Source organism: Gopherus evgoodei, chromosome 10 (genome assembly GCF_007399415.2).
Source record: "Gopherus evgoodei ecotype Sinaloan lineage chromosome 10, rGopEvg1_v1.p, whole genome shotgun sequence".
Lineage (NCBI taxonomy): Eukaryota > Metazoa > Chordata > Testudines > Testudinidae > Gopherus > Gopherus evgoodei.
The window spans coordinates 17,272,510-17,286,186 of record NC_044331.1 but is presented as its reverse complement, the minus strand read 5'-3'; the positions used below and the strand labels follow the sequence as shown (position 1 = coordinate 17,286,186).

At 42.6% G+C, this 13,677-nt stretch overlaps 2 protein-coding genes across 2 annotated transcripts in view; both read left to right on the top strand.

The window, feature by feature from the left end:
* TMC3 (transmembrane channel like 3) overlaps nucleotides 1–4,733 on the top strand; it is a 72,810-nt gene extending 68,077 nt beyond the window's left edge. The window contains exons 21-24 of the mRNA XM_030578224.1: nucleotides 1,089–1,167; nucleotides 1,357–1,399; nucleotides 2,575–2,860; nucleotides 3,569–4,733. Coding sequence (XP_030434084.1) covers nucleotides 1,089–1,167; nucleotides 1,357–1,399; nucleotides 2,575–2,860; nucleotides 3,569–4,430 — 1,270 coding nt within the window. The 3' untranslated portion in view covers nucleotides 4,431–4,733. The remainder of the gene's footprint in view (nucleotides 1–1,088; nucleotides 1,168–1,356; nucleotides 1,400–2,574; nucleotides 2,861–3,568) is intronic.
* A 1,019-nt stretch (nucleotides 4,734–5,752) lies between these two features.
* Nucleotides 5,753–13,378, top strand: STARD5 (StAR related lipid transfer domain containing 5). The gene is made up of 6 exons (XM_030578908.1): nucleotides 5,753–5,889; nucleotides 9,180–9,229; nucleotides 9,355–9,487; nucleotides 10,882–10,999; nucleotides 12,017–12,110; nucleotides 12,752–13,378. Exons 1-6 carry the CDS (start codon nucleotides 5,800–5,802, stop codon nucleotides 12,897–12,899), a joined length of 633 nt encoding a protein of 210 aa, XP_030434768.1. The 5' UTR covers nucleotides 5,753–5,799; the 3' UTR covers nucleotides 12,900–13,378.
* Nucleotides 13,379–13,677: the final 299 nt, after the last annotated feature.

Genomic DNA, 13,677 nt, shown 5'->3' with positions numbered 1-13,677 from the left:
AAGCTACTCAATCATCCTGATTACTGACAGGATAAATTAATTATCAAGGCCTGCTCTCAAATGTTAATTTAATATAGCTTTCTGCAGTCTCTCCAGTCCTTTCCACCCCACTCCTTAAATAATCACATCTGGGAGTTGATATTTATTTTGAGCTGTTTGAAAGATATATCACTTTCACAAAATATCATTCAGTCCATATTTTCTCCTTAATATTCATTGGATATGTTCATTTCCTATGATCAGGCCTGGAAAAAATTAACCTGTTCACTTCATTTGAGCCAGGCAGATGGGCATTTCCTAATTAACTCCTCCACTGTTCCCTTAATGATCCTTTGTATCTTATCTGTTATTTTGTTTTTTATTAGTTTCCACCTAACATCCTTGTTTGATTTAACTCTGTGCAGTCAGGCAGGATAACAACAAGTAGGTAAACTGAGGTGTATATGATATTCATTAAAAAAAAGCCCTCTAACACACATTCTCCACAGAGGGTGAGATAGATGTTAAGAGAAATGGCCATTGCATAGCAAATACTTCACAATGTGCAGAATTATTATATTATACTTAGTTGCATTGTGGATCGAATATGTAAACCTCCTATGTTTTGTATGTTGTCCTCAAAGCTGCTGCTTTAGTCTGCCCATCTCCACAAAAAGAACTTAGTTTTGAAAGCTAAAAGAGAAGGGGGGGAGGGAGTGAATGCCACAATGTGTGTATTATTTTGTTTCTGTGTGCAGTACTCAGAATGAAGGTCCAGATTCTCAGCTGGTGTGAATAAGAGCAGATCCATCTGGCCCTAAAAATGTTAAACAAGAGAGTGGGATTTTTGCACATGCAAATAACGCATGCACAATTGGGAATGTCTGTTGAAAATTTAGTTTTTAATGTCACCTATCTCCCAAAGAATTAACTGTTCGGCCTTCAAAAAGCTTGTTTGTCTTTTGCATCCCTGTCCCAATGCAAAGGAAAAAGCTGGAGAGGAACTGAAATCATATTCCATTTCTGTGACATGTGAGCCTTTCTGAAAGAAAATTGCTAGGAACTTTTCAGATGTGATTCACAGATAGCCCTGTGTTCCTCTCTTCCAGCATGCTAATTTATTACCTGCAGAGTATTGCAAGGTCATTAAAATTCACCAACAGGCAACTGAGAATGCAGATCCAAACAGTAAGTACTGATTGAAAGCATTTATTGCACACTTCTTGGTGGCTTTTCACAAAGCATTAACCTTAATTAAAATTCTAAAGTTGATTTAAGTGTTTTGCAAAATAAAACTAATCCTGTATTCATACCTCTTATTTGCTTTCTAACATACAAACGACTAGTTAATCATCCCTATATCTATATATATTTTAGGAAAGAACTGAAGACAAGAAAAAGGTGGTTCACATAGCAGTAGGTAAGTTGGGAGCTTTTGTAAATACATCTATAAATAAAGCATTTGGCCATTTTGATTTCTCATATATATAGTAGGTACAAATAAAAAAAGATATTGTGTGCTGTATAAATCTACTACTTCTAGTGTCAGTTTTAGCATTAGCCTAGCATTCACTGTAATTGTTTTTATTGTATAAGGTGATTATGCTATGAGGAAACTATTATACATTTTACAACTGATAATAATTGAAATGTGGATCTCTCTAATGACCTTCTAAAGGCTTTAGGTTGCCTAATCAAATTAAAATCATGGGGCCAGATTCTGCTCTCATTTACAATAGTGTCAATCTGTAGTAACTCATTGATTTAAATGGGATTTCTGTGAATTGATATTGATGTAATGAGAGCAGAATCTGGATCTAGATGGAATGTTCAGTTTCCCCTTTATCTACTAATTACTGTGTAACAGTGCTGATAGTGTTCAAACCTATACATTCATGAAATTCCTCATTAAAAATAATAATTTTTACTGGGCCAAATCCAACAGCAACATAAATGGTGGTATATGCTATTTGTTGGGTCAGAAGTAGGAATGTAATATGCAGCAATAGTATACTATTTGTAATAGAGAATGTATACTCTACAGTAATAGTTTACAATTGGTAGTATACAGTAAATTACACCAATATGGTGAGGGGACAAATTCAGCTCCTGGCACTGGTGGGTGCAACTGCCACTGAAGTCCATGGAAGCTTTGGCCACTTCCATTAGAGCTGAATTTGGCCCAGCTGCTGTTAGTAATGGTGCAATATAAGCGCAACTGATGCTCTTGGGAAGAGACTGCCTTATCTTACATCCTCCAGTTGGTTTCTTTTCCTGTAATCCTCATTTCATGGATTTGGTGTGTACATTACACTAATTTTACATATCTACTAAATGACAAATCAGTGCAATTTACAATACATTTGCGACGATCGACAAGCATCTGACATGCATTAGGTACCATCTATCCACGCAGGTTCTTATACTGACTCTGATCACCATACCATTTCAGTGCTCAGTGCTTGTCTCCACTGAATTGGCCCAGAGGATTCCATGGGAGTGCCATCCATTTACTGCAGGCTGAAGCTGAGTCAATGTCTTTTCCTTCTTAAAGGTCTGGCAGCTCAAGTTACAATCACTCTCTGCTTTTTCTAGCCAGTATCCAGAATCTAGAGGGAAATGACAAAAGACCAGAGCAGGAGAATGACCTCACCAATCAGGAATCCTCAGCTCGGTCATCGACACCCCGAAAGAATGGCAGTGTCTTGAATTTTGAATCTCCAGTGACTAAAGGCAGCAGAATACTAACAATCTCACAATCTGTACCCCAAGCTGATGTTGCTAGGCCAGCAAATATAACTCCAATGACTCCAACCCCTTTAACACCAACTCCGTCTGTTCCTAGCATACAGAAGCGTAGAACTGAGCAGGTTGCACACAGGTGAGGCTGTCTCACATTTCATTTCAGAACTAGATTTCAATATTTCCATGAAATACTTGTTTTTATTTACAAAATTTGTGTATCCACATTAACTCTGTCATGAACAGAACATTGGCAGAATAGTTTTTAAAAGCAGCTTTGCTCACAGGCATTTGGCTACTATGGAATGGTAGCAATCACCTTTGATTGCTAGAGTGGATTATAGTATTTTTGTGCAGATATAGTTTATAAAGTTCCTACACTTGTTTAAAGTAAAGATTTTCCAAATTACACTACATTAAAAAGCAATTCAAACAGGATTGTCTTTTCACGAAATTGACAAATATAGTAAAGGTGAAGCAACATGTCAGAGGATTTTTGAAGCCTTAACGAACATTCATTGAGTTATATATTTTGGATGGCTTTGTGGTGAAGGCACTCGCTTGTTGCTTAGGATATCTGAGCTGGATTTCTTGCTCTGCCACAAACTTCTTCGGTGATCTTGGACAAGTCAGTTAGGGCCAGATTATGAATGAAACTCACATTGTAGATCACTTGCTGACATGAATAGCCTCTTTGATTCTTTGTGTAAGTAAGGGATTCACAATCTGTCCCTAAACCTCTATGCCTCAGTTTGCTCCGCTGTTTAAACAAATGGGTTGACTATTTACCTTCATTGCAGGATTATTTGGGGGATATATATGTTACTTCCTTTTTTTTTTTTTAAAGGTACTCAAGTGTTGTACATGGAAGTACAAGTGAGCTCTGTAAAACAAAGCCCTACACTCCTCTGACTTTCAAAAAGCATGTGGAAGATGTTCATTCTGAACCTCTCTTTAGGAGAGGTATCCAACAAGTAAATCCAGACACTTTTGGGGCAGGAGCTCCAGCTTTTGTGGGACGCAAAGTGCCCACCACAAGGTATTTTATTGTTAATGAACATGAATCCCGCAAAAAGCTTCTCCGTTCCACTTCCCGGCTCCCAAGGCATTTCAGAATGGAGGAGTCAGGAAACATAGTTGAATTATATCCAAGGAGTGTCAGAAGATATGTGGTTCGAACACCACACAGGACATACTCCCCTCACTTCAGTGAAGAGGAAGAGGAGGAGGAGGAATTAAGGAAAGACTTGATAAACAGATCCTACCGACCACGCTCACTCTCAGATCTTCGCCCAGGTCCCCGATTTTACATTGGTGAACGTGTGGACAGTCAAATCCTTAGGGGCAAGGATCTAGTCAAAATGCACTACAAATCCTGGGATGATGGCTTTGAGCTAGAACAAGATAGACCTCCACATTCCCACAAAAAGTCACACATGAAACATGTGGCTCTTGATCAGCCCTATCCAGAGCATCATGTGAAACCTAAATCCAAGCGTAACCTCGAACAATCTCTAACAGAGTCCGATTCCATTTCCATTGGATCTAGCAGCGATCAGCAAACCAGCAGCAATGATCAATACATCCAAGTCATTCATAGTAAGGAAAAATATCTGAAATCTGGGGCAAAGTTTACCAGAAAGAAACCAAAGACTACTGTTGACCGAAACATGTCTGAATCTAATGAACTGATATGTTCAAATGTCTAGGAAAATGCTCCATTTGTTTTGTGTTATGAACATATGTATTTGTAGAGACCTTTCAGCTGTCATTTGAACCACAGAGGACCATTGAAATATAGTCTTCTGAACTACAGTACATGGCAACAGTTTTTGAAGTGGATAAAGCATTCTTTAGCTTTGTGTTTAATTTTAGTTGTACCCAAGTTTAGTATCACATCACAGATGCATTACAAAAATCTGAAGAGAAGTATTTTTGCATTATTGCTCATTACTATACAGTAAAAATATATTGTAAAAATAAAATATGTGTACAGAGCACCAGGAATAATTAAACCCAGGCAAAAGTACCTTCTTCTAGCTTTTAAATATGTGCATAATCTTCCCATCCTAACTGAAGATGCCATAGTTTGAAGAGGTCTATGTTATCCTAGAAAAAGGCTATCCAGCCCATCTCCCTGAAAATAAAAGGTTCTTGCTACTGTACATTTTATAGTTGTGTGCAGTCTAGCAGAAGAAAGCTATACTGTACTGGAACAGAAGTTAGGAGCTTGATTCAGAACCTGAGTGAGGTTCCATGGCCTGTTTTATGCTCACTCTCACACCCCCACACTCCTCCCTCTCTCACACACCACTCACACACACAACGCGCCCACACACACGCCTCCCTCTCTCTCACACACACACAACCCCCCCCACACACACTTACCCCTCCCTCTCTCACACACCTCTCACACACACAACCCGCCCACACACACTCCTCCCTCTCTCTCACACACACACAACCCCCCCCACACACACTTACCCCTCCCTCTCTCACACACCTCACACACACAACCCGCCCACACACACTCCTCCCTCTCTCTCTCTCACACACACACATCGCCCCACACATTTACCCCTCCCTCTCTCACACACACACACACTTAGCCTCCCCCCCACACACTTACCCCTCCTTTCCTCTCACACCCCCCTCCCTGTCTCTCTCACACACCCTCTCTTCCCCCCCCCCCGGCCAGCTCGAGAAGTGGGGGCAGGACGCTGTGCTGGGGGCGGGCAGAGCAGCCGGGGCCGCGCGGTAGGCGGATAGAGCAGCCCGCAGGCACCGCACCGCGCCGCGCCGCCCAGCTGGGGCGCTGCTAACCCCCCGCCGCCGGGAGCGGAGCCTGGCGCTGGCGGCCTGGGAAGCGCCGCGGGCTCAGCAGGCAGCACAGCCAGTGCGCTGGCGAGGCCCAGCCCCACCAGGAGCCCTGCGTCCCTCCCGAGGCCCGGGCAGCTCTATCAGGTGAGTGGGAGGCGCCGGGCTCGGCCCAGGCTGGGAGCTCCTATCGGCGCCAGCCCGGCCCCCTGTGGGCGGTGGCTCCTCCTCCTCCAGCCGGTCCGGGGCCCGTTGCCCGCCATGGCTTACGAGGAGCGGGTCCGCTCGCTGGCGGACACCGTGCAGCTCTACCGGAAGGACCCGAGCGGCTGGCGGAGCTGCAAGCGCACGGTGAGCAGGCTGGGCCCGGGCTCCGCAGCGAGGCCGGGGGGACATGGTAGCTGCTGCCCCGGTTCCTGTTCCTCCCTCGGGGGAGGGCAAAACCGGCCACTGGTGCATCTGGGCGCTGCAGCAGGAGGGTGTTGGTTGGATCCCCTGCCAGCCCCGGGTCCCCGTTCAACCCATGGCCGGTCCTGCGGGATGCTCGGTCTACGGTCTTCCTGGAGTGCCCATCACCCTCGTGTCTAGGCGCCAGTGATAAACAGGGGTCGATGGGGAGTTACTAGGAGACGCTCAGCCCCCTGCAGAGTAAGGCCCGGAGTTATGTTTCCAGATTTCTGACTCTACTGGCAAAATATTAGCAGCTAACAGTGATCACAGCTTTGTCATGACAGCTCAGGCCTTTATACAGTTCTGCTGTTAACTGTTAGCTCTCTGGTTAGAGACACTGAGGTAGGATTTGTAATTAAAATCTTTGGAAGTTATTGTATTTGCCAGTCCTTTGGCTGACTCAGTAACCGCTGACAAAACTAGCTAGCACAGTTGCCAACTTTCACGTGATAAATAAGCACCCAACTTTCACAATAAGCCAAAAATCAAGCTAGTCCCATTTCAAAGCAAGGCCAAAACAAGTTCTCAGTGGTACCCGATGACAGGACAAGAAGAAATGGTCTCAAGTTGCAGTGGGGGAGGTTTAGGTTGGATATTAGGAAAAACTTTTTCACTCAGAAGGTATGTCTACAGTACGGGATTATTCCGATTTTACATAAGCCGGTTTTGTAAAACAGATTATATGAAGTCGAGTGCACGCGGCCACACTAAGCACATTAATTCAGTGGTGTGCATCCATGTACTGCGGCTAGCGTCAGTCTCCAGAGCGTTGCACTGTGGGTAGCTATCCCATAGTTCCCGCAGTCTCCCCTGCCCATTGGAATTCTGGCTTGAGATCCCAATGCATGATGGTGCAAAAACAGTGTCGCGGGTGATTCTGGGTAAATGTTGTCACTCAATCATTCCTCCGTGAAAGCAACGGCAGACAATCATTTCACGCCCCTTTTCCCTGGATTGCCCTGGCAGACGCCATAGCATGGCAACCATGGAGCCCGTTTTGCCTTTTGTCACTGTATGTGTACTGGATGCTGCTGACAGACGTGGTACTGCAGTGCTACACAGCAGCATTCATTTGCCTTTGCAAGGTAGCAGACGGTTACCATCCCTACTGCACCGTCTGCCATGCCGTTGTAAATTGGCGATGAGATGATGGTTATCAGTCATTCTGTACCGTTTGCTGCTGTCATGAGTGCTCCTGGCTGGCCTCACTGAGGTCGGCCGGGGGCGCATGGACAAAAATGGGAATGACTCCCCGGGTCATTCTCTTCTTTATGTTTTGTCTAAAAATGGAGTCAGTCCTGCCTAGAATATGGGGCAAGTGTACTAGAGAGCCAGAGAGCACAGCCGCTCCATGTCAGAGCCCCAGAGATCCTTCAGAAATGATGAGCTGCATGCCATTCTAGGGGGTACTCCTGCAACAACCCCACCCGTTGCTTCCTTCCTCCCCCAACCCTCTTGGGCTACCATGGCAGTGTCCCCTCATTTGTGTGATGAAGTAATAAAGAATGCAAGAATAAGAAACACTGACGTTTTAGTGAGATAAAATGAGGAGGAGGTAGCCTCCAGCAGCTGTGATAGTCCAGACAGTACAGAATCTTTTCTTTAGACATGAAAGTGGGGGGCTGATAGAGCTCAGCCTCCAGTTGCTATGATGAGGATGGTTACCAGCCGTTCTGTACCATCTGCCAGGAATGACCGGGAGTCATTCCAATTTTCACCCAGGCGCCCCTGGCCGACCTCACCGAGGCCAGCCAGGAGCACTCACGGGCTGATGATTTCAATGGCAGATGGTACAATATGACTGCTATCTACCAGGAAGGGGATGCTGGTGTTCAGCTGCAGCACCCGGTCTACCAGCAGCATGCAGTAGACATAGAGTGATATTGAAAAAAAGCGAGAAACTTTTTTTCCCCTTTTCTTTTGGGGGTGTGGGGGGGAAGGGTGTAAATTGACGACATATACCCTGAACCACCCGGGACAATGTTTTTGACCCTTCAGGCATTGGGAGCTTAGCCAAGAATGCAAATGCTTTTCGGGGACTGTGGGATAGCTGGGGTCCTCAGTACCCCCTCCCTCTGTCCATGAGCGTCCATTTGATTCTTTGGCTTTTCATTACACTTGTCACACGGCACTGTGCTGTGGCCTCTGTCTATCATAGCGTGGAGATTTTTTCAAATGCTTTGCCATTTAGTCTTCTGTAACGGAGCTCTGATAGAACAGATTTGTCTCCCCATATAGCAATCAGATCCAGTATCTCCCGGATGGTCCATGCTAGAGCTCTTTTTGGATTTGGGACTGCATCGCCACCGGTGCTGATCAGTGCTCCACGCTGGGCAAACAGGAAATGAAATTCAAACGTTCACGGGGCTTTTCCTATCTACCTGGCCAGTGCATCCGAGTTCAGATTGCTTTCCAGAGCGGTCACAATGGTGCACTGTGGGATACCGCCCGGAGGCCAATCCTGTCGATTTGCGGCCACACTAACCCTAATCCGACATGGCAATACCGATTTCAGCACTGTCGGAGAGGAGTACAGAAACCGGTTTAAAGAGCCCTTTATATCAATATAAAGGGCCTCATTGTGTGGACGGGTGCAGGGTTAAATCGGTTTAACGCTGCTAAATTCGGTTTAAACGCGTAGTGTAGACCAGGCAAGAGCGTTGTGAAGCACTGGAATGCGTTACCTAGGGAGGTGGTGGAATCTCCTTCCTTAGAGGTTTTTAAGGTCAGGCTTGACAAAGCCCTGGCTGGGATGATTTAGTTGGGAATTGCCCCTGCTTTGAGCAGGGGGTTGGACTAGATGACTTCCTGAGGTCCCTTCCAACCCTGATATTCTATGATTCTAAGCCAATCCCTAAGAACCCCAACACTCTAGGTGACTAGATTCTCCCGGCGTGCAGTCTGGGATAGTGGTAGGGGTCCACTGTGCACCACTACTTCCCATCCCCCCCTTGCCCCTGCTTGCCAGGAACCGATCAAAAAAGAGAAGGAATAAGCTACAAGCCAAACAAGCTATAAGCCAAAAACTAGCCAACAAACAACTCACAAGCCAATTAAGCCAAAAACAAGCCCAATTTCTGCACTTTTTTCGTGGGTTTGGAATGTCTGCTAGCTAGCTGTGGCAAAGAGATTAGCCTGTTAATTGCTACATCAGGTCTAAAGGCTGTCTTCACTTATTTCACTTTTGATAGAATGAAGTTTCAATTTATTGGAGACCATCAACTGAGTTTTCTGGCAACATGTAAGTAAGGTATTCCAAAATTACGAGGGGGAGAGGGGATGACTGTGTGTGAGTGAATAACTCTTGTCTGTTGTTCAGGAGAAAAATTCAAAGGTAATTTTAGTTTCATGTTTGTTTTCCTACAGATACAAAGGAGATGGAATAGTCTCTGCGAGTCCTGAGGCTGTCTGGGAGTGCTTAAAACCAGAAGCTGGTGGACTAAGAACAAAGTGGGACCAGAATGTGAAGGACTTTGAGCTGATTGAAACTATTAGTGATGTAAGTTCCATGAAAATGATAGGGAGCATTGTGGTAAAATTCTCATCACATTACAGATCTGTTACAAAAATCTGAAGAGAAAATTATTTCTGCATTATTGCTCATTACTATAAAATATATTGTAAAAATAAAATATGTACTTGGGGCACCAGGAATAATTAAACCCATGCAAAAATATATCAGATGAGGTTTCAGTGAGAGCGGAAATGGACCCTTTTATTTTCAGTCACTTTTTTAGTGCCTTATACTGTATCTTACAGTGTATACATAAACAGATATTTACAAGATCCTAAAGAAGATATTGCAGCCTGATATGTGTATCTCAAGCACAGTTTAAAATCATTGTTAGAAATTGGTCACCAGGAATTCTTTTGTTCTGAACAAGCTGTACAAAACTGTTTTATTTTGACAATGTAAATCTCATGTTCTAAAATGTTTGCATGTATTTACACAATACACTGTAACCCCTTTGAACGAGTAGCTATAGCCTGTTGGCTAAACAATACACATTTTATAACCATTCTAATTTCAGAACTGACTCCAAAGTTATATTGTTTTATCATGCTAACTCTGATAAGCGTTCATAATATTTTAAACAATTCTTATTGGTAAAAGAAGGTAATCTTAAAAAAAAAATAGTACACAAATCTGTGTTTAACTAATGAAGAGGTTTATCATGACCCAACAAATGTAAAGCCATTTATATATTTAACTCTCAGCCTTTAGTTCAGGAATTTTGCCATCACAGCACATACTGCATTGAACTCATCCCGACTTTCTTCAGTACCTGAAGCACACCAGCATGAGTGCAGGGAGCATTCAGTTGGATTTCAGAGCCCTTTATTTTTATCAGCTTGTGAGAATCTGCAAGTTATTTAGAATTAAATACAAAAAGATACATTTGTAAATCACATACGATAGAGTCTTCCATTCTGCGTTTACATATTTGTCCGGCTTATATAACATTCACCAATGTGGTGGGGCAGATGTTTAGATACAAGAGAACTGTGTTAAATTTCCTGTGGGATAACAAGTTATGCGCCAAGTTTCATGTAACAAAGTTATTACCTGAAACTGGAGCTTGTAAATAACGACATCTGTGGGTGACTTTCTTCTTAAAGAGCATTGTGTTGCTTATTCTTATGGCATTGGATCCACCTCTCATCACTGTATTTTCCCCATCAAAAATGTTGTTGAGTCAAGACTCCAGCTGGTACATTTACTCACCCTGAATAGCAAGTTATTCCACAGATTTGTGTAACTGAAATAAATGGCACTGCTTGCCAAGTAAGCATGATAAAAGATATCACAATCTCTCGCTTACTATGTTAGAAGCACATCACTGCATCTATATGTACATATACAGTGATTTAATGCTGTTTTGTGTTTTGTAGACTATCTCTATATGCAGAACCATTACCCCATCAGCCTTCATGAAGATTATTTCTCCAAGAGATTTTGTAGATGTGGTGCTAATTAAGCAGTATGAAGACGGGACTATAGCATCTGCTGGTAAAATATTTAAATTTCCAATCCATTTATATTATATTGTATTATATTTTGTATTAACAGTAAGTTAGTGAATATAACTGAAAATCTTTCAGGATATATTCTTTTTGTTTTTCAAAATATATATACGTTGGATATACAGTAAAAATCTTGGTCAGAAGATGCTTAATAGTTATTAGCAAGTATTAGTGCTTCATTACATCATTATCATCATATAGGATATCATCAATATTTACACTCTTCAGTGAATGATTATACTGTTTGCCTATCATTCCTTTTCATAATGTTCTTCTGAGAAGGAACAGATATTTCAGTTAATATTCAGCTGGGTACATTTTTTTTAGAACTTGTAGAAGTGTCTTAAGAAAGTCCCTTCGGAAGCATTGCCTCTGGACACTTCATAGGATGTACTGAAAGCTGTTAAATTTTGCTTAACTAAAGACAGTGAAGAGATGTGCCCATAGAGCACCCCAACAGTGATTCGTTTTCCTGCAGAGAGCAACTATTTCATTATGCATATATTCATCTTTCTTTCTTCACGTTCATTACATCTTTCATTAAGTCTTAAGTCAAGAGTTTCAATGCCCCACAATGCCCTCTTTGGATCACCAGGCAGGAATCACTCTCTCTATATATAGATATGTGCAGTGAGCCTATGCCTTCTCAAAAGACCAAGAGAGGAACATCTTTGTGAAATGCATTTATCTTACTTTTAGATTAGAGTGCAAGCAACTTAAGTTACTATTAAAACACTGTGGTGCCATAATACTGTACAAGCCCAATACATGTCTTTTGAAGTGCCTTGGTGTACAGTCCATACCAGCAGAAATCATTCCTATAATGCATGCAGTACTTTGATTCATAGATTTGATGGCCAGAAGGGAATATTATGATCACCATGCATAACACAGGCCAAAGAACATCAACCTCAAGAATCTTTGACTAGCTTTCATTCTTCTCAGCTAGTTGTGTTTACTGTGGTAGAAAATGTTTACTTTTAAAGTGATTTTTTTCTTGTAGCAACCAATGTGGAACATGCACTCTGTCCTCCCCAACCCACATACGTAAGAGGGTTTAATTATCCCTGTGGCTGTTTCTGTATACCTATTCCAGGGTAAGAAGTCTATTTGAATATTACATATGCTGTACTTGAAAGTCCTATCCATAGCTATCGTGTGTATGTATTAATGTGCACCATTCAACAGAGAACCCTCTGGCAGTTACTGGTTTATATCTGGTTGTGGCTGGTAGACATTGTCGTTAAAACTGAGTGATGTTCAGTGCCCTAGGTGAAATGAGTTAGTCTCTTTTTTTCCATTTCCTAGCGGACATGTGTTAACATTACAGAAACTATCATCACAGTGAGTCTCCTCGTTGGCATTCTTAGCTGAAAAGCCGAGGATTAAGAATCTGATTCAGTAGAGCACATAAACATGTGCTTAACTTTAAGTATATGAGTAGTCCCACTGACTTCAGAGGCAATTCACATACTTAAAGTTCAGCACATGCTTAAGTGCTCTGCTGAATCAGGGCCTAAATTAATTGAGAAATTTACTATCCTTTCCTTGTAGGGATAGGTAAAGGCACATTGATGGGAGAGTAATCGGGAAATTTGCTTTGTGCCCATTCTATGGAAAAGGCATAGAAATATTTATCCATAGATAACACATCCCAAATATAAGAAATCTTATAAAGTCCTTAATATTTTACACTTCTGGTTGTAAGATAACTTGCACTGATGTGTTGTTTTCTCAGGGAACCAGGCAAGACCCAAGTCCTCACTTTCTTTCAGACTGATCTTGGTGGCTATCTTCCCCAGACTGTAGTGGACTCATTCTTTCCAAGCAGCATGGCTGGCTTTTACAGCAATCTGACCAAAGCGGTAAAGACAATGAAAACTTGAGAGGCATTTTCTCAAAGGAAATCCAAGTCTCATTGCTGAGACTTAAAAGGGAGGGTAAGAAAAGCTATTATTGGTGCCATAACAGATTAGATGAAGATAAAAATGGAATAAATGATGGGATCAGCGACTGACCTCCAATGCCTTTCTAACAATCTAGATATGTAGGAAAGTTGAAGTGGGAACAAAGTCTCAAAGTCCATTTTTAATATAAGATTTATTATTTTTGTATCTGCCTTTTTGTTTAAAAATGCACTACCTGGTGATACTGTATTTTTGTAACTATTAAAATAAGTGGCATTATTTCAGCAACTAGTAGGATTCTAGAGGAAGTTCTGCTGCCCCCTCCTGGAGGAGAAGCCATACTTCAGGCCTGTTTATGATCATGCTTTATCAGTGTAAACCAGGTCACTCCTGAGGGAATTCTGCGCCCCAAAATTAAAAATTCTAAAAATTTCTGCACACAATATTTTAAAATTCTGCAAAATTCTTCAAGTTTTATTTGTTAAACAAATGTGGAGGCTCCAGCATGGCAGTGGGGAGCGCAGACCATTGGCTGCACAGCCTCCCTCCCCCCCCCTCAGGACACTGACTCGGTGATGAGGTTGCACCCAACCCTGGCACAGCACCAGGGCTGGGCCTGCCTTAGAAATACCTCAGGGCTCTGATCCTCTGTGTCAGATGCATCAGGTGTGGGGCAGGCAAGCTCAACCAGGCAGGATCCAAGTGTGGAGGGGCTTGGTGTGGGGTCAGAGGGTTCTGTCTTGAGCAATCTGGGTGC

Bases quoted from the DNA above. Each gene is read 5' to 3' on its own strand.
- STARD5 (XM_030578908.1), top strand. From the start codon at position 5,800: ATGGCTTACGAGGAGCGGGTCCGCTCGCTGGCGGACACCGTGCAGCTC. The intron at 9,230-9,354 runs GTAAGTAAGGTA...GTTTTCCTACAG, and splicing joins ACTGAGTTTTCTGGCAACAT to ATACAAAGGAGATGGAATAG. The intron at 12,111-12,751 runs GTAAGAAGTCTA...TTGTTTTCTCAG, and splicing joins TTCTGTATACCTATTCCAGG to GGAACCAGGCAAGACCCAAG.